This window comes from Orbicella franksi, chromosome 14 (genome assembly GCF_964199315.1).
Source record: "Orbicella franksi chromosome 14, jaOrbFran1.1, whole genome shotgun sequence".
NCBI lineage: Eukaryota > Metazoa > Cnidaria > Anthozoa > Scleractinia > Merulinidae > Orbicella > Orbicella franksi.
Window position 1 is genome coordinate 14827388 of NC_138158.1, and position 21227 is coordinate 14848614.

The following is a 21227-nucleotide window of genomic DNA, read 5'->3' on the forward strand; positions in this document are numbered from 1 at the left end:
GCCGGGAGTCTTTTGTGATTTAAATATGTTTATTCAACACTAAGTCCCGTCGAAGTATACCTTTTATATTTGTACTTCAGTCCATTATGTAAGGATATTGTCGAGTTGCTACTCTAAAAAGCGTCATGGTAGAAGGGAAACGAGCTTCGATCCTATTTCGGATAACCACTGCTTTGTTCTACGCCGCTTGTTCATTTGTGATCGTCGTTATCAACAAGACTGTGCTTACAACTTTCAAGTAGGGTTTATTTGATAATGATGATTGCCTTTATTATGAATGAAGCTGCAGCTGTGATTTGTACTTGAAGGACTGATAGGTAACTGGTTATTGTCTCAATATTTCGTAGGTTTCCATCTTTCCAGTTTCTTGGAATAGGTCAGGTAGGCCGGTTGAAATACCGTACACGTGGCTTGTGTCCTGCACGCAATGCCATTCAAGCAGCTTGAATCGAAAAGCAATTTCAAACGTTCTTTATAATATTGGACTGTTCTTAAATTTGTTTCTATTATTTTATAGATTCATAGAATAACGTGGTTACTTTTTAACACGTTTACAACTATATTTTATGAGATCTATATCGTCGTATTTTAATTAAGTTTACTTTTTCAAATTTTCAGAACCTTGATAAAATATTGGCTGCATTTGATCAAATTATTATGAGCCAAACCCGCATGCATGTATTAGGCCATTGCCTGTTGAAATGCTACACAAAAATGAAATGTGATTCTTATTTTAATACAATTCTGTCCAGAGACAAAACTCTGTCCAAAGCCTTAGAAAATCCCAGTTGTGTCAGGGCCATTCCATTTTATATCCACCTCCCCCCCCCCCCTTTCTCCCTATAGATGACATTTTCCGAGGGAGGCACCCATAGACAAGATTTTTCTGAGGGGTTATTATTCAAAATGTTTATGCATCAGTCAATTCCAGCAATGCCCAACCCCCCCCCCCCCCCCTTGGGCAACCGTGGGGCATTTGCTCACGTTGTCAGTCCTGGGGGTGGGGCATTCACTATTTTAACACGGCCTGGGGGCTGGGCATTTGCGTACCCCAGGGCAACCCTCGGGCATTTGACACACGTGTTTTCGAAAGTGCCATGGATGAGTTCATCGGGAAAGACAAGGCGTTTGTCGAACAGTGGCTTGTCCGTCAGGGACTAGAGAAACTTGTAGGTGTTTTTGAAGGTATGTTTTCTCAATAATTATTTTAGATATTTCTTAATTACTTGTAAGCATATAAATATAAGCAACAAGGTGAACTATATTTTGTTTATCACAAAGCAATCACTGACCGGAACACGACTATTTCGTATTTCGCATTCAAAACTAGTCTAGCATATTTTAAATTCATGAAAGTGGTTTGCAAATTCAAATGATGCGATCTTCAAGACAGATCTTGAAAACTGTTAAAAACAAAATATAAAGAAATAAATATAATCAAAATCAACTAACACCTACTGTTGTCCTTGAAGTCTTACCGGTGCATTAAAAGACTGAACAGTTGAACGTTGTATTCACTGATTAATAAAAAAAACTGCAGAGGTGTTGGAAGGCGATGATCCTGGGGGCTGGGCATTTGTGCTTTTTTTCGTCTCCACCCCGGGGCATTTAGACAGTTTATGTGTCCCCACCCTGGGGAATTTGCCCATTTTTTCAAAAAAATGCTAATGCCCGGGGGGTTAGCCTGGGGGGGGGGGGGGATGGGCACTGCTGGAATTGACTGACGTATTATTTCTGAAGGGGCACAATACCAAGAACAAATTTCTGAGTGGGATTGGAGAAAGTTACATCATCAATAGGGATAGTGGGATACATTTATATATACTTTTTCTGATAAGGGTACTGCAAAATGCTAAATTTCTGAAACTTTTCAATACGATGTAAACTTTATTGACACTCCCTAAAGTGGGCTTTTCAGTTTTTCAGCCCTACTGTTAAAGTGGTACTATGACGAAAATCCCATCTTTCCTATCTAAGCCATTTTAAAACATAAACAAGTAGTCTGTATGAGAAGAAAAATGCTGTTTACTATTTCCAAATATCTCTTTTTGTTCCAGAGATATTCAAGTTTGTAAAATATGCAAATTAGCCAAGTGATGACGTCATACACTCAACCAAATTTTGATCAAATATAATGAAGAAAGATATCTCAGCCAATTTGTATCAGAAATGTTTGATTCTTTGCAGTAACATTCTACTAAATGTGCTCCACAATATGAGCTTGACAGATTTGTTACCATTGCAACATACTGGGTTCCAGACCTCCCCAATATCAATGGCTTTTCTGGCCACCTTTGGCATTCCATTTTGATATTTGCTAATGGTGCCTCATGTGCATGATCCAGCAAGCATATGAATATGTTGGGTCGAGTTCATGGCCTTTTTAAATATTTCTTGAGCTGAAAATCACTAAAATATTGAAATCAAGTGGGTGGAGACTGGAAAAGCACACCTGTTAACTACTGCCGTAGGTGTGCTATCTGTAGAACTATTAGCCTACCAAGTTTCAGTGGTCTGTGCTGGAAATTGACCAAGATAACTCTATTTATATACTTGATATAATATTGGGTTGAGTATATGATGTCATCAGTTATCTCATTTGCATATTTTACACACTTTTCAAACTTAAATATCTCTGGAACAAATGCAGACATTTGCAAACGGTAAACACCGATTTTATTCTTTCATGCCATTTCATGTGATACACCAAAAAAATGAAGGGGTAAAAATTTGATCATAGTACCACTTTAAATAGGCTCTTTTCTGAGGCAGGAAAAGGGTAACTCCAGGAAGAAATTCCTGAAGGGCTTGGGGGGTCAGGAAAAAATAAAACCCCCCGTCAATAGGGGGTGTGTGGATTTTAACTGGAGTGGTGCTGAGTCAAATATATATGTCATAAACATGTATTGTGTCTATGTGTTTGACCAGACATTTTGCATTTCCTTGTCGCTACTGCTTCTTAGAATTCCCAGTTCCCATTGCATCCTAATTCCTCCTCTGGCTCACAGTTCTATCTGCCGTAATGTAGACTATTCATGAACGATCTGAATACCTACATGTACCTACTGTACCTAGCTACCAACCTACAGATACCTACCTAAACCCACCTAGATACAGCCTTGATGTGCATGTATAGATATTATATAATTATCAAAGCTTTCAGATTGTAGGGTAATATACAAACTAAATAAAACAAAATGTTAGTTAACATGTAACAGAGAAACACTGGTGATGTGTTGCTCAACCATTGGTGAAACCCAGGCCAACAAACAATGTTATTTATCCTGACCCTTAGCTTGATAGACTATTGGTTGACTATCAACTATAATGATGGTCAACCATTGACTAATTATATACATATATATTTATCTCTGCATGGAGGAGATGTTGTGTAACATGTGCCGTACATTTTATCCATTCCAGATGCTGGCCACAGTGGTTGTTCTTTATTTGCTGAAGCTAGCTGGTTTTGTCAAATTTCCGGATTATTCCCTGTCAACTTTTCACAAAGTAAGTTGGCTCATGAACAAGAAGAAGTAATTATGCAAATGTTTTTTTTTTTCTTAACAATGAGTGAAAGAATTCTGAGAAGATGCTGTATGTGTATATACATTTATGTAGAGGGCTGAGTTTCAAATGAAGTGGCTTGTGAACCTCATTCAGTGACACCACAGCTGATGTGACACATGTAGACAACAAAAGAATGTGCTCCTGGGAAGCGATCTTTGCGATGGCAGCTGATGACCTGTGAAAGTTTGAAACAGGCCACTCATGGAATGATTTTGCCTCCATAAAATGCTGATTACATATACATGTACCTCCATGTATCTGGCTTTGAACAGTGCTAAATCTAAATCTCACTTATGAAATGTAGCAAATTTCCACAGGTGGTCTCTACAGCCAACTCTTGTAATATTTGTCAGTGCAACTGATAAAATGCCATTGAAGCACTAAGTTCAACAATTTATGTACTAATGTTGCACTTCAATTTATTAAACCATGATTGACAAACCAATCAGGGATTTTACCCACATTACAATTATTACATTACACAATTATTAACGACACAATTATTAATGATAACACAGAGAAACTCTCTCTGACTTTTTCTGTTTGGGAGTGCTGCTGTAACAAACACTAGCTCTTTAAATGTTTGGATTCAATTTGTATCTAGCAATTGCCTTCTCAACTGAAAGTACTAAAATACATGTAGTAAAATGTAAACAGTGATAGCAAAGATTCCCCTATAGATAAAGTCAGGTACATGCACATGTAGTACAGCAGTGGTGCCTCGCAAGAAGATGGATGATTTGGTCTTCCTGTTATCATTAAGATATTGTACCGGTAATTATTTTTAATTAGTAATACGCAATCCCAAATTATTCAATATTGTACATTTCTAGGTTTGGCCGCTTCCACTATTGTACGTTGGTAATCTTGTTTTTGGATTAGGAAGTACCAAGAGACTAAAGTAAGCACTGTTTTGCATTGGCTGTTAGTAATAAATCTGAGTTCCAGGACTTATTGTTTAAACAATCATTATACTTTACATGTATTTCAATTTCTGTTTCAATTTTGCTTAGGTTTGACTCTCATTTAACCCATTGACACCTGGAGCTTTTTGGCAAAAATGCAAATGTTTAGACATTTTTGACATTTCTTGCACGGATATGAGCTAAATTAGCTCCAATCTACTCCAAAAGGCATTTGCAACATAAAAACCTGTCTTTCTTTCCACGATACGTATTGTGTTTTATGACATTTTTGCTTGGGCATACACGCAAATCAAAAGTTTTTGGAGGAGAAAGTGGCCTACATTGGGTAATGATTTTGCAGATTCAGTTTAGGACCCTCCTTCAAGTTACACCCCCAAGCTTTCTTATGTGCTCCCCTTTAAGTGCCTTTTTAATGAGAACCGTACCCCTATTTCAAGCAGCGCCCCTTCCAATACATGTAAGTGCCCCCATATCAAAATTGTCATTCAAGACACTTTTGATATAGGGGCACATGGAACAGATTTATTAGAAGAGTGAATTATGAAGTCCACTTTCTCATCTGAACATAATGTTGAACATACAATGTAGGACCATCAGTCAGTCAGTAAAAGTTCTTATACAGGTGTATCAAAGCATCTCTTGTTTTTCATTAAAGAATTGTACATGTACCACATTCAGATGTATATCAAAACTAAGGACAAAATTTGCGCTTCCTTGATTACAGTAAAAAAAAAAATGCAAAAAAATTAGCACCTTGTGTGCTCAATTTTTCTCTTCTGTAAAATTGGGTTTCATTGATTTTACAGTAAGCTGATGTTCATATGCCATTCAATTTCAGTCTTCCAATGTTCACTGTTCTGCGGAGGTTTTCAATTCTGTTTACCATGCTTGGAGAGGCATGGCTGTTAGGGTGAGTGGACATGTAAAACAAATGATTGAAAATAATAAAAATGTAATTTTGTCAAACCCGCAGGTCATGCAAACTCAGACCATATGAGTCAATTAGAGGAGCTGTACACATACACACTGTACAGCTGTAAATCAAAACTATAAAAAAATTCTCGAACGTGATTGGCTATCAGCAGCCCGATTTGAACATTAATTGGACAGTGTACGCATCATGCTTGTAATTGGACAGTACGCATCATTTTGCGTGCGCTGTTGCAGTGCACTTTGTTGAGTAAACTGCTGTGTTTTTCAGCATTCATAACGACGTTTAATCGTTCTACGCTCAGTCAATGGTTTGTTCGTTTCTCGAATTTTGTCATAGTTTTGATTAATTGGTAACAGGACATCGCGTCGTCCAATTCAGTCTGTAATCATACTCGTGATTAACAAATAGGACTCCCGCTTCACGGTCATCCGATTTTGTTAATCACTCGTATGATTACAGACCGAATTGGGCTCCACTCAGTCCTATTACCATTATAAATCAAAAGCAGAATATTCCACTAGAATATTAAAACTTAATTTTTTTAAAAGGAAACAACAGTTTTCAATGTACAAAACATGTTTTGACATTCCTATGTCATCCTCAGTTGCAAATGTTCGAGGGTACATTTGAATTTTTACTGTATACATGATTACGTTATAGAATTACATCATAAAATTTACGTTTTAAACAATTTGAATATTGGAGTACACTGGGAATGAAGGTTGCACGCTTCAATGCCAACGGTAGTTGAAACAGAATCCAAACACTAAATAAAAAGCAAACCATGAAAAAGAATTAAAAAGAAAGAGACAAATGTAAGTGCCTAGCTGTTGGTTTAGAGTTGGAATTTCCCACTTAATATACAGCACCTCTTTTATCTTAACTTGAAAACTTGGTGGCAGAATCTAGAATCGGGAAAGATTCTGCAGGGCATGAGTCACAACAAGTCCCTGATGACTGCAAATGCCTGTAAACATTTATTTATAATTATTTTGTCAAACATTTACTGTCGTCAACCAATGAATAATGCATATTTGAATAATGACTGTACACTGTACATTATTCTATGTTGTATACCTACAGGTATTCTGACAAAATTAATTTAACAGGCAAGCTCAACATTATTTTGATTAGACTAAGTATGCATTTGTCAAAAGTGAATACACTGTACATTCAGACATTATTATTTTTTATTAACTTTTATCTGTAGATCATCAGTGACAGTATTTTAAAATTTACTACTTTCATTGTTACGTGATATTGAATACATATATCCTTACCAGCTCCCAAAGACATACATTTTTTTTTTTTAATCAATTTTGCTGAAGCAAAAATGCCACCATGGCAAGTCTGGTGAAAGAGAAGATTGTTCTCCTATAGATAGTTTTCCTTGTTCATTTTTGGATTCCTTGCTTCATAGTTCAAAATGTTGTTGTCAGTGACAGTTCATGTACTTGTATGTTTTTTCCTAGATCAAAAGCTAAACCAATGGTTCAAGCTACGGTGTTTCTTATGATCTTTGGAGCTCTCGTGGCGGCAAGGTAATCGACGAAGTGCTGCTAAGATTCTTTTTAGAACTTAATGTACATGCTGTCCATTAATGTTCACAGAATTGTCAACAGTAGCCAGCTACATGTACTGGCAAAATCACTGTCTATTTGTAATGACAAATGTCGACTGTCTCCTCTGCTAGACTTTTCTTGTGATTCTTTATTTAAAAAAGATGGCAAATATCATCCTTCCACTCCAACAAATAAAGCCACTTACTTCTGAATCAGAACTTTGTGACAACCCTGCTGTATAATATTATGAAAAATGATCTTGTAAAATAGTGTGGCTTAAATTTATTTTCTATGGTACACAAATTGCACAATACATTTTGGTCAGTTAAATTGCAATTTGATTTAAAATTTGTTCTTGGTTCAAAAAAAAATCATGGTGATTTAAAATTTGTTCTTGGTGTGAAAAAAAAAAAAAAATGGTAAAGTTTGTGTCAGAAGGCCAGTGGTCTATTAAATACAGGTGGAGCTTATCCCTGTTTTTGTAGCATGAAGTAACGATGAGTAGTTCTATTTCCCCTATCCCCCGATTTTTTCAGAAAGTACAGTACGCCTAAAATTTATCGTCAGCTTCATGTGCACTGTAGCTCCATGGAGGTCATAGGTATACTACAGCTGTTTCTTAAATACTCAGTTTAATTTATTCATGGACCAAAATTGAAAACTTTTTACTGGTAGTTTATTTTACCATGTCAATTAGAAAGCAATTACTGCAAAGCTTTTGAGTTTGCTTTCCTTTTATCCTATGCTGATGAGATGCGATGCGATCCGTGTATAATACGCACTGGAAATTTGAAGGTTAATTTCATGGAAAAAAAGTGCGCATTATACACGGGTAAATACGGTAATACTTTGAATTAAGATTGGCTTCTCTCTTTTTGTACTGGAATAAAATGCAAAGTTTCTTAACCGAAACTTTGCATTATTAACTGACTGCAATAGTCACCTTGTTGAGGAGACTGTACATTTTACCTCCCCCATGGGCCATTTGAGCACTGTGTCTTGAGCATTGTGATGAATTTGCCCATTTTGTTCACAACACGTTTACAAGTGCCTGGGGGAAAGAGAGTTGTGGCTCCTTTTAAATTGGTCATTTAAAACCTAGAGATAAATGTTTGTTTGTTTGTTTGTTTTTTGTTATGTTGGCAGTGACGATCTTGCATTTGATGGCCTTGGTTATTTCTATATCCTTCTAAATGATGTTCTTACAGCAGCAAATGGTCAGTGTATGATAATTCTGCCAATTCTGATCTGCCAGTAAGATTGCTAACACCTCTTAATATTGTTATGTTTCAAAGCGTAATGGCTTTGAAGTTTTTGACGTTGTCGACGTCTTGATCATTTAAAACACTATTTTGCTGTGAGCTCAGAATCTTCTTTGTCTGTTTAATTTGGTTCAAAACAGTTTCCAGGCTCTGGCTCCGAACCCTACATGTATGTACATAATTTTTTAAAACTTCAAATGCCAAAAGTTGTGTCTTTTCATGCTTATAGTAACATTTGATAATGTAAAAAAAAAATTTCACCATGCCGTTTTTGAATTATAAGCCCCTAAAGCTGTAATTAAGGGTGTTTTTAGCAGGTCATACTGTTGCTATGGTAACCTATTGTGTCACGAAAATGATAACAGCTTGTTCACCAATGATTGGACAAATTATTTGATGCCATGATTGTAGCATCAAATGATAAAGAGTGGTTATAATGACCCATCGAAATCTAACTGTTGGAAACTGTTTTGAGCCACCTTAAATGTTACTTTTGAGCTGTCCGCTCGAAAACCTTGCTTAGACGTTTTAAACGCTTTGATCTGTCCATTCGAAAGTGTTGCTTTACCGTTAAACGTTTTGAGACGTCTGTTCGAAAAATTCACCTAACCATTAAACGTTGTTAGCCATCTGCTTAGAACATTTCCCAGACCGTTTGAACACTCTATGTAGCCATTGAAATGCTCAAAGAAGTCCTTTTGGCCCTTGATGTAGCCCTCCAACTCATTCAATAAAGTCATAATCATTATCCAACTCCACTCAAAACGACAAATGGGTGTTTATACATATGGTCCTTATAATCCTTCTGAAAGCATCCAACACAGTATATTCACTCAGACAAATGTTTGGTTTGAATTTGTTCTTGGGTTGAACATGTTCAAAGCAGTTTTAATTTTTTATCTTCCGCCTCATATATATGAGATATCATAACCTGAAACATAGCAATGAAACATCAAACCACTTTAAAAAGTTTCGAAACCCAAAATAAATTTAGACCAGAGCACACAGTACAATAATAAATTATTAAATAACTTAAGGAACATAGAGTAAGATCCACAATGTATTGTTAGTAAACACTCCAAATGTGCAAAAATTGTATTTTGGGTTACACGCAAGTGTTTTTAGGTGAGTGCCAAGTTATTGTAAATACATTTCAACTTCATTCTGTTCGTAGACTTAATGGCATCAGGGATATATTTTACATTGCATAATGTAGTTCTGTTTTTGATGTACTGTAAGTAGTACCGAAGTTCTGGGAAATGTTACAATATACATGTTGAGCAGCTGTTACATGTCAATCCCCTTTCTGTTTCCATGTACTAGGTGTTTATGTAAAGAAGAAGTTAGAATCAAAGGTGAGTTGTAGAACGTGATGATAAATATTTATTTAAAATAATCCCCAATCAATTCAGTGGAAATTGTATGAAGACGATAAACAACACATCAAGTGTTTTCCTCTTCACTACTCCGGAGGAATTTGAAAACGCAGATTTCACTCTGAAAACGCGTGAAACGTTTTCCGTCCACACTGCGCCTGAGGAATTTAAAAACGCGACAATCACCGGTCATTTTGGATTTGTGTTTGAAGAAAACTCGAGAAGCGAAATCACATGATTATCGTGACGTCATCGTTTTCGAAAAATTCCGTTTTCAAAATGTTTTCCGTCCACACGAAAACGCAAAACTGGCCTTTTCAGATTTCACCAGTTTGAAGAGCGTTTTCGAAAAGCTCCATTTTCGCCACGGATTAGTGTGGACGGTCGGCCTAACCGTAGAGATTCAAGTTTCTCTGGCGTAGTGAGGACGCTGTCATAGTCGGGTGAAAGAAAGAACAATAGAAAGCAAAGAATAATTTACTAAGAATACATGTTCATCACATGTATCCTGTTTAGCATGCTTTGATAGCTTGACAAACCAGGAAAAAGCATTAAGCACTTTGATTTGACTGCAGCCAGTGTGTAGTCTACTGCACAAAAAATGACAGTCACCTCCTCCCTTGAAGACACTTTCAGTTAGTAAATATTTATGAACACCTCACCACATGTCTTTCTAACACAGTATATAGTCGGGTATTGATCTAAGTACTTTACAAGAATTAAATAAAAAAGGCATGGCCCTATTCTAATGTGGACAGAGTTCCCTGATTTTCAAACAAAGTTGCATCGTAGGATCAAGATGTTGTGCACAGCACAATGTTTTGCAACATGTACATGTACATGGTATAATTCTATAAAGTGCTTTATGTGATTTGCCGTTTTGTGCATTTATTTCAGGAACTAGGAAAATATGGTTTATTATTTTACAATGCCATGTTTATGTTGTTGCCAGCTATTTTCATTGCGGACTTTACTGGTGAACTAGATGAGGTGAGAGATGCATGCATTCAAGAGCTTTATTTTCCAAACTACAAATTACAACAAGGTCTGTTCGTAGACTTGCTACAAGTCAAGCTGCGAAAGCCGAACTCGGTGAAAAATTACTGCGACGCTCAAAACTTGAGAACGAAGAGTAACAAGCGAATTTCGACGAAATTCGTGGCTTTTTGGGGTTCTTCGAGGAAATTTCACTTGAAACGATATTTGGATGATATTCCTCGCATGTTTCGGTCCGCGCGAATTTTCGAGCGATAATCAAGTGCACTTCCGTTCGTCAATAGGCGAAATAGCGTTTTCGAAACACAGTTCGCTTTGAGTGAAATACATAATGTAGTGAGTATTCGTACGGCATTTGTTCTTCGTACGGGAGTCAGAGCATTTCATTGAATTTCTATGTAATTGCCGATTCGTGCCTATCCAAAAGATTATGTTTACTTTAGGAAGAATCAAGCAACCGCGAGGGACTATTAGAAAGTCTAGGGCGGTTCTCGGTCTCTACTCTCATCACTTGCGTGCCTTGTTGACAATTTGGGAATAATTTATTTGAGCTTGCTACATGTAACTAGCACTGTCAAAACTGGCTTTTACAGTACATGGAACATGAAATTCGAATTCTAGGGAGCCAAGGTTCCTCAGGAAGCCATACAGTGTATACACTCATGGCTTGGCTAACTGCATGGGTTTCTGTTGAGGTCTAAGTTTTTGTTGTATTTGACTTTGCCTGACTGAGTAAATTTTTATCCTAGGTTGTGCTTTATGACCGATGGAAAGAACCACTTCTTCTGTTATACTTTTCACTGTCCTGTGTTATGGGGTAAGTTGGAATTTGTGTGCACTTGTACATTTCGACACAATTAAAATGACAGCTACGTGTATGTAGCACTATTTTCTGTTATGATAAGGCCTTGAAGCTGGTTTCCATATGGTCTCCGCGCTCGTTGCGACCGCTGCAGAAAAAGCTGACCACGACTAACCATAAGCCATTGCCGGCGGGCGCTTCATCCGCGGTATTTTCTGTGGCACAGAAATTATGAATTCGCCGAGTGTAATTCGCCATCTAATTGTATGCAGTCCTTGCAATCTCAAGGCAAAACCGATGTAGTCCTTGCATAGAACTTTCTTGATATTTGCCTGTTAGTGATCTTCCCAGCCACTGCATATTAAAAATCCCAGTCCTTGTTCTCGATTCCTTAGACTACAACATATAGTGACTCACAAAATTCTGACTTCAACACCAAGTCAGTGACAATTTACCAAACTGTTAAGTTCAGAGATCGTGGTTACTGCATCCAGATTCTGCTGTAAATCGGGTCTAGATCGCGCCAAAGAAAGCGATTTACATAAGGAACAACAAACATCTCAAAGATCCAAGGAAAGGTGTAGTGACTTCTGTTCCCACACAAATATGTAACTAAGAGCATGATTTTGACTGACTTTAAAAAGTCAGTCAAAATTATAAGTTTAAAAACTTCTCTTACTTCTCTTTCTTAAACATGACAAGAACCTTGGCAACTTTTTAGTCAATATTTTTCTCAAATCTGATGAGCGACCGAGCCTAAATGGCATGCATTTTTTAATTAAAGTTTGGTAATTCATTCTTTGCTGTTAATAAATTTATTTTATTTTCCTTACCGTTGTAGGTTTATTTTAATGTATTCTATAGTACTGTGTACTCAAGCAAATTCTGCACTTACTACCACTATTGTTGGATGTCTGAAGGTAATCCTTTCGTTATGTTATTGTAATTTTATTTGGTGAAAAAAAATATCAGTGTCAGTTTGTGACAGGAACTATAAACTAGGTCATGACCTACATGTACTAGTAATCAAATTTTAAATGTACACTTTATCTTTATTTAAAAAAATCCAATGACGAGATCGTTCAATAAACAAGAAAAGTTCTAACGGGCTCTCGGTCCACATGTCGTAATAGACCAATTTTGATATATTTAACAATAAGACCCGTGGCCCTTGAGAGTCTAATTGTTTTAGTATCACCCAACTAGTCGGACAGAAAGAGCAATAATACAGTTAGCAAGTGCAAGTTGAAGAGATATTTAGTTGGAAATAAAACGAAAAAAAGCGTCACGCTCGATTGGGTCAATTTCGCTACTCGAGGACTATTACTAATAGTCCTCTAGTAGCGTAGCCAATTAAAATGCAGGAGTTGCATTAGTCCACTAGTTGGGTGATATCAATAAAATTTAGCCTAAAACAATAGACCTCAGTACGAGGCTCTGGGGAAGAACTACAGAGTTTGTGGGGTTTATTCCCCAGCGCCTCGTACTGGGGTCTTTTGTTTCAGGCTGAATTTTAATATATCGAAATTGGTCTATTAAACAAAACTAACGTAGCCGGTCGTGATTGGTGAAACCTGTTATTATATGGCCGTGTCTTGTAAGGACTGGCAATTGACAAATTTACGAATATGTTTAGGTAAAATCGATATTGCCCACAGTCTATATTTTCCCATCTAGACCGGCATCTAGATCGCTTTACCTTTCTACTTTGGCCGTGAGAAAGTTGGAAACAAAGAATACAAAATCATTTGGCTTGTTTCTGTTAAAAAATACTAAATGGAAGAGCCCAAAGAAGAAGAGAACAAAATTAAATGAAACCAGCAAACTTTGGCAAATGTGGCAATCAAAACACCAGCTGATGAGAAATCGAGAAGTGTTTGTAAGCCCAGAAGTACAAAGTACTCAATATCAGACTAAGAGCGACTTAAATGCCTGTAAGAAATTTTTTTAGTCAATAAAAGAAGCTAGTACTAGAAATAAGAACTAAATATATAGATCACAAGTGCCAGAATTTTTGTATAAGTATATGCACATTTGCATGTAAGATGTTGAAGGATACAAATTTCATGTACAGATATAAGTAGTAATGTAGATGTTTTTTTTTTAATCCTCACCTGACTGATGGCTTGGAAATTGTAAGAGGGTGTTCATATCTAATACAATGTGTAATTATCATTATTTTGCTGCTTTCTAGAATATATTGGTGACTTACTTGGGAATGTTTCTTGGAGGAGACTATGTTTTCAGTTGGACAAATTTTATCGGACTCAATATTAGGTGAGATAAAGAAAATAATTTAATTAGATTACGAGTACAGTCAAACATATCTGAACAGCAACTACAGTCATGAATTTTTACAACAGTCAACGCGTTCAATCAAATAAAGCCACTTTTTATGCCTACATGATTGTATATTTCACTTTAGTATAAATGTACCAGCGTTCTATAACGCATGCCGTTCTCTATCTATTCTGTTTTAGTAGAATTCTACTAGTATACTTATGCAAATGCTGCAATCTGATTGGCTGAGCCAGTCGTATACTATCAGCCATTAGAGTGCAGTGGCTGTCGACCGTCCACAAAATGCGAAGTTTTTATCGTTTTTCCGAAGTTTTGGAAGAAAGTTTAGATGTAAATGGATAATTAAATTCCTGAGAAGACTAAAAGAAGGACATTAGGGACCGTTCATTTTTTATCGGGTAGGGGGGGCTGGTGGGATTTGGGGGGGGGCATGCGAAAAAAAATGGCTTTCGAGGGGGGGCCATCCCAAAAAAATAAGGGAAAAAGGGGGGGTCAGGTGAAATATTTTAGTAAAACTTTAAAATGGCATAATGTTTGAATATCAAAAAAATTGCTATAGAATAAACATAGAAGGCAGGATACAAATTTATTACAAACTTTCCTTCTGCTTTAAAAAAACGTTTGGTGACAAAAAGCATTTGTAGCTACTGAAAAGAAGTATTTAACACTGTTATTTTCGAATGCAACTTTCACTGGCACTCATCTTCATCTTCGCTGTCGAGTTCTTCGTCGCCGCTTGTGCTGCTATGGGAGTCTCTTTCACCGATGCTGCAAGAAGCAGCAATGCTTTCCGTCAGAGTGTACTCTTCAGGGTACATGAAGGTGTAAACATAATCTCTGAATTCCTGCTCAAGGTTGGTGGTTATTCTGCTTCTTGCAGCATTGGTGAAATAATTCCCTTCCAAGAGCTGTGCGATGTATGGCCCATCTCTTCTAAATAACGACGTGGCAACATCCTCAACTTTAAGACACTCTTCCGGGACGGCCGTTCTAGGAGGGTACACAAGGCATTGTGGAAGATCATTTCCTAGCGGGTTTCCAACACAGATTCCATAAACTCGTTGGACGTTGTTTTCAGTCCGCTTCCTCTTTCTTTCATTGGACTTTCTGCGGTTTTCTTTTTTCCTTCTCCTTTTGTTGATGTGCTGTTTGAGTATGTCCTTGAATATGCTGTTATAATTGCTCTTATTTTCTAGTGCTTCCATGTCCTGCGTGACCTTCGTCAACTTAGCTTCTATACATTTGATCTGTTTTACATTAAAACTGTGGGCATTCATCAATTCAGATGAGAGGCTAAATGCCACACGTTCAGGGTGAGCCATAACTAGGAGATCCGAAATTGACTTCTCTTTCTTTTGATTTGTTTTTCAAACAACAGCTCTCTGTAGTATAGGGATTGTAAATATTGTCTTCACAGTGAGCACAAAACATGAAGTAGGGGGATAATAGAGAAATATTAAAAAAGTTGAAATCTAAATATTGTTTGTTCAATTTTTTTTTTTTGGGGGGGGTCATCCCAAAAAATGACCGCTATAAGGGGGGGGCCATGTGAAAAAATTGGTAAGCTGAGGGGGGGTCATGCAATTTTTAAATGGTGCTTCCCAAATCCCACCAGCCCCCCCTCCCTCATAAAAAATGAACGGTCCCTTAGTGGTTTCTTGACTTTAAAAACTTGAAATTATTGAAAAACGGGTGCGCGCGCGTAAACAACAACAAATTTACCAAGGACAATTCAATACGTGCGATTTTGTTGAAGCATTAAGTTCAATAATGCGTAGAAAGATAATTAGAAGCCGTTATTTGCGTTTATTTCAGTTAGAATTCTACTAAAACAATTAGATTATTCGCTCTCGATTTCTATGGGGTGATAGGTGATTCGGCCTTCGGCCTCATTAACTATCGCATCATAGAAATCTCGAGCTCATAATCTAATTGTTAATTAGTATAAATCAACTAGCGTTCCATAACGAATGCCGTTCTCTGAGTGGCTACGCTACACACTATCTATTCTGTGATAGATAGTGAGTAGCGTAGCCGTGAGCCCTTGTTGACAAAATGACGACAGCTATCAGCATAGAAATCTCGAGCTCATAATCTAATTGTTTAGTAGACAGTGAGCAGCGCAGCAGTGTACGGTTGTTAACAAAATGTCGGCCGCTTCTTTGCGTTTTCGAAGTGTTTGTGAAGAGGATTTAGATAAAGTTTTGAACGACTAGTGGATTTCTACCAAAACAATTAGATTATGAGCTCGAGATTTTTATGCTGATAGCTCATAATGTAATTGTTAAATCAAAAGGTTACTTTTGTTCTGGACTATTGCGATCTGAAGCAACAAATCAAAAGATAAAACAAGTACAGCAATATTACAATACAAGGTCTAGCCACGTAGCACTTATGTGAGACAGGATGGAAATCAAAAGATTAAAGGAGCTCAGTCACGATATTTTGAGTTATTTTGGCCAGATACAAAATTAGCTTTAAATTGAAGGAAACCTGAAAATAATAGTTTACTAATAAAGATAGAAAAACACCAAAGAGATAATAATAAACCACAAAAAGAACGGATGGTTAACAATGGAGAAGGGTAACACGGATTAAAACGACGAACTTGAAAAATTGAGGCTAAACGTTTCAAGATGTGCAAACTGTGACCTAGCTCCGTTGAGAAAGGAAATGGGAAAAAGAAAAGGGGAAAGGAAAAGGGAGGCACAGAAAAAAATCTTTTAACCTTGGTGAGATTTGTTGTGTCTACTTTCCTTGAGTTTGGCCGAAGTTATACAAGTGATATAAAATGCCTGTTCTCTCTTCCGGCAGTGTCTTTGGAAGCGTGATCTACTCATACATCACATTTAGAGAAAAAGATCCTCCCTCTGCTCAAGGTGCGACAACCAGCAGTGATGGAAAACAGCAGGTTTCCGTTGTTTGACAATGGAGAATAATACAAAGCCATATCAGCCAATAATATTACTTGCATACTCACAAACTAATGTACAGTTGTAAGAGAGATATCTTTGGGCTGATTTTCAAAGAGTATATGTCAAATATTCATACTGAGATATACTTGTCGTATAAACATTATTGGCCACCATGATACCACTTCAGGCTGAAAACAACTAATTATCACGTTTTTTTTTTTTTTTTTTTGGCGTTATTTAAGCTGCTAATGTATAGGACATCACGGAAGAATTCTGTACAGTATTGTTAATGTTGCTCTATAGCGGGCTAGTATAATTTCCCTATGTTGTGGAACAAAAGAGGCGAAATTCCGAAAAGCCTGCATGACATGTAAACTAATCGTAGCATAATTACAGTGGAACCTATAGCTCACAAGCTCAGTGCAGACACTCTTGGAACAAGAAAAACTTCCCTTTTAAGGGATGTGCCTGCTTGAAGAGGTGCTATATTTTGTAGCTAACTAAGTTCTCCTGTCAGTATAGACATGTATCACACAAATATGTAGGTATGTGTATCTTATAAAGGGAAATTGACTGTTAACATTTATGTTTTTGTAGTCTCGTCAAGACAACAGGAACAAATTAAGCGCAAAATGATCGTCCAGTCACCCGAGGTCAGATCCGTGATAAATCTCAAGAGATTGGGTGCTGGACGCTCGGTAGCCACCATGGGATAGATGAATGTAATTGAAAGATGAACTATCTAACTAGGAAATTAAACATATACAATTGTACTAAATATGTGGTAGAAAGTTATAATAGGGGTGGAAATGGGAGGGGTTTATTTTTTTTTAGGATATAATCATTAACTAATACTAAGTTATATGAAAACATAATAACGAACTTGTACTACACCTTTAATGCTTCAATTAAGCCCCTGTGACTCGATTTGAATTTTAAGTAAAGTTGAAGTACGCCTTATTTCTGCAGTCTGACGGCTGGTAATCAATCCCATCACTAAAAAGACATAACACTCAAATTTAAAGTAGCGAAAAACTAGTATGCTAATAAAGTAACTAAAGAAATGGGTTATAAAAAGGTATATCAAACAAATGATAATTTGAAGAGAAGTTCTTTTTTTAGTCATTGAAAGACTATAGGGTGTCGCCAACATATGTTTGCTACGTTGGTAGGGGCCGGCATTATGCAAGCGTTTGAAGAGTTGCTGTACTTCAATACTTATTGATTGACAAATGTGCTCTTTCTAACTCTTCAGACCTAAATGTAATTCATTAGCTCTGAACGTAAATATCAGTAGAAAGAAGTGCATACATTTAAAAGTCTTGGAGCTCTTGCTGCTTGTTGAACGGAAGGAGGGGATTAAATGGAATGATTACTCTAACTTGTTTCATAGTTTCCATTAAATAGAGAGAAGTATACCAAGGGTTGTTTCGGTAACGTGGTAAATACTTTTTTTATTTTATAGGTGTCCGTGAAATACAGACTAGATAAACAATAACGTCTATCTGTCCTAAGAAACAAGCAGAGAGTTTTCAGAGAGGGAAGTCCGCGGAAAATAATGAACTTGAAGGAACAGATTCAGAGCATGATCTATGTCAGTAGTATATTTTTGAAGGCAAATGGAGACTGTTATGGCTATTTTTCTTTAAATATTTTCTGTCTGCGAGGAATCGGTCGCGCGATCAAACTTAAGACTAATATTTTTTTTTTCCGGCTTTGAATAGATTCATTCCTATTTGGAATCACAACAAAACTTGACAAACACGGCTAAACTTTTTCTTTCTTTGTTTCAATCGCTTTATTGACGCCACACTAATAATGACATTGCTTATATCGATGAAGGAGCTAAAGCTAAATTAATTACTGAGCACTTGGTTCAATCCCATTAACAATAACGGTAAACTAACAAATCATTATAACAACCTTACTAACATGCAGAAAAGAAGTAAACACAACCTTGTGCAATAATGAGCAATTAATGAATAACAAGGGGAAGATACGCCGGAATATCTTAACTTCTCAAACTCATTACTAATGCAGAAGATATCAAACATTTAGACAGTATTTCATCAGCTATCCAAACACCTCTAATTTCGTCAAAAATACTCTGCTGCGCGTCGTATTTTCAACTCTATTCTCGGTGTTTGGAAATCCCTATGAAACACTGTCTCTCGTGTTTGATATGCAGTCGAACCTCCCGCAAGCGACCACCCAAAATGTCAAGCCTAGGTGGTCGCTTATGGGAGGTGGTCGCTTACGAGAGCTTAGACCATAATGGGTCAATTTCCTCATTACAATATGATAACTGCTGAGACTTAAGCTATGCACCAATGCTGATGCAATGTTTTATTCGTGTAAAAGTCAATTTCGAGAAAAAATTCGGTTCTTCCCATTGAAAAATTTCCCTTTCTTGTACTAACCAGAAATAGGATAATGTTACGATACCTTATTATCCATTTTTCGCTCCATTTTCTGTCGAGTGGTCGCTTACAGGAGGTTAAAAAGGAAGGAAAATTTCAAACTTTTAGCTCTAAAAGTGGTCCCGGTCGCTTACGAGAAGTGGTCGCTTACACGAGGTTCCAAATATAGTGATTTGACTCGGAAACGTATGGTATTTTGGAAAACTGGTCGCTGAGGAGAGGTGATCGCTTACGAGAGGTGGTCGCAACCGGACGTTCGACTGTATAACTTAACTAGTAGTTACGAATGATAACACTTTCTTCAACTTCATCAGGTGCGCTATTGACATATTTCTATTTGTGGCCACAATAGACCAATTTAGATATATTAAAATTCAGCCTAAAACAATAGAACTCAGAACGAGGCTCTGGGGAATTAACCCCCACAAACCCTGTAGTTATTCCCCAGAGCCTCGTGCTGAGGTCTAATGTGCTAGGCTGAATTTTAATATATCGAAATTGGGCAATTCGTTCATTGTCTTTAACACTCTGGAAACGCAATTGAAACAATAAAAACAGGAGTAAAAGCTCTTTTCTGTCCGCAATAGAAAATATTTTGTTTCCCTAGAATAAGGAGACGATAAATTAACCTATAATCGTTTCTATTTGCATTAATGCTGAACATTACTTCTTGGTCATCGGATTCAGTAAGTGCTATACCTAAGAAGGCATCTTCAGACATGCTCCAGTTTTTGGCGGCATGACGTGACATGCTCAAACCGATCGCGAGGGAGAAATATATTCTATGGATGGTAATCATAAACTCATAAAACTATTGCCAAGTTGTCTGTATATGTATATATAAATATATATTTATTAGTGTACTAAATACTCCCAAAGATAGAAACTATTGCATTTCTAGCATATTTTATTTACCAGTAAAAATGTATTTTTGTGATAGTATCTACTTATCTGAGTATCTTGGGTTGGATATCTTAAGTTGACAAATAAAGTCCTTATTTCAAAAGTATATGAATAATTTATACGCTCATAATTACGATAGTGCCTTGTAGTTGAAAGAGCCATTTTGCCGGGCTGGGGTTGGCAAACCCTCAGCGTATTTGAGGCCCCGTACACACCAATGCGTTTTCGTTTGACAATGCACGCTTTTTGAAGCGTTTTCTCCTACCGTCGTCTACTACAGGGAGTCAAACCTCCACTAACGGCCACCTCTCGGTGGGAGGTCTATGTATTCACCTTTAGTTTAAGCTCGCTGAAACGGCCACACAACGGCCACTGAATCGCGTCTCGAGCGTTCAAATAATCTCTCGACAACGGCCAGTTAATCGATCAACGACTAACAAACTGCACAAAAAAACCTGATTTGTCTACTGTAAAAGGTGACGAAACTTGATCCATATCGTGCGTCATCGGTCTTTGTTTCTGGTTTATTGATATATTTTTGATTTTATGTATTTCCATGCTTCAATAAGCGTGTGTTAACCCGTTAACTGGCAAATTTCCTCAAAAAATGCTGTTTTTTTCTTTACCTTTAGCTCGTTTTTTTGGCTGCCACGAACCTAAATTGGCCTCAACTTTGCTAAAAAAAGCAATTTCTTACCGAAGAGCAATATTTCCCTGAGGTTTTAAAGTCTTGAAATGGAACCTTGATCGATTTTAGGCGCAATGGGCCATTTTACCACCAATTTTGCATCAAAAACTGCTCACCTTTTTTCAATTATCTACGGTCAGAATGCGGTTGATTTTCAAATCGGGCAGTTGTGCGGATAGATCTATCCTAGGTCTATTGTCTGCTTATCAAGAACATCTATTGACGCCTTAATTGATGACGTCACAAGTGGTACAAAGTGCATGACCCCTCAATCGTAAGAAAACGTACGATTGCTAGTTAACGGGTTAAAGATAAAAATGTTGCACCCCCAAAAGAATATGTCATATTACACCCCTACCTCCCCATAACGGCCACCTCTCTACAACGCCCTCTTTCTTCTCTCCCCAAGGTAGCCGTTGTGAGGAGGTTCGATTGTACACTGAATATCGACAACGTTTGTCGTCATCATCAAAGACGCATAGTTTTGTTAACGCAAACCAGAGTGGAAAGATTTACTATCGAAATGGTGTGAACAGCGAAATCGGAACATTTCTTAAACGTTAGCATCATTC

General features: G+C 37.1%; 1 protein-coding gene across 2 annotated transcripts; it reads left to right on the plus strand.

The window, feature by feature from the left end:
* The first annotated feature begins 10 nt into the window (after nt 1-10).
* On the plus strand, nt 11-19304 carry LOC145467404 (nucleotide sugar transporter SLC35D1-like). Of its 2 annotated transcripts, XR_014042049.1 has the most exons (14): nt 11-238; nt 348-381; nt 3424-3510; nt 4404-4471; nt 5335-5406; nt 6903-6971; nt 8139-8209; nt 9578-9609; nt 10528-10620; nt 11376-11443; nt 12270-12348; nt 13623-13705; nt 16544-17366; nt 18110-19304. XR_014042049.1 is itself a non-coding variant. In XM_081450962.1 (13 exons), exons 1-13 carry the CDS (start codon nt 126-128, stop codon nt 16653-16655), a joined length of 981 nt encoding a protein of 326 aa, XP_081307088.1. In that variant the 5' UTR covers nt 11-125; the 3' UTR covers nt 16656-19304. The 2 variants fall into 2 exon arrangements, 1 of the variants encoding a protein (XP_081307088.1); XM_081450962.1 differs by having other exon boundaries at nt 16544-19304.
* The last annotated feature ends 1923 nt before the right edge of the window (nt 19305-21227 follow it).

Coding starts and splice junctions, on each gene's coding strand:
- LOC145467404 (XM_081450962.1), top strand. CDS start 126: ATGGTAGAAGGGAAACGAGCTTCGATCCTATTTCGGATAACCACTGCT. Junction 8,210..9,577: donor TGTTCTTACAGCAGCAAATG/GTCAGTGTATGA, acceptor TCCATGTACTAG/GTGTTTATGTAAAGAAGAAG. Junction 11,444..12,269: donor TCACTGTCCTGTGTTATGGG/GTAAGTTGGAAT, acceptor TTACCGTTGTAG/GTTTATTTTAATGTATTCTA.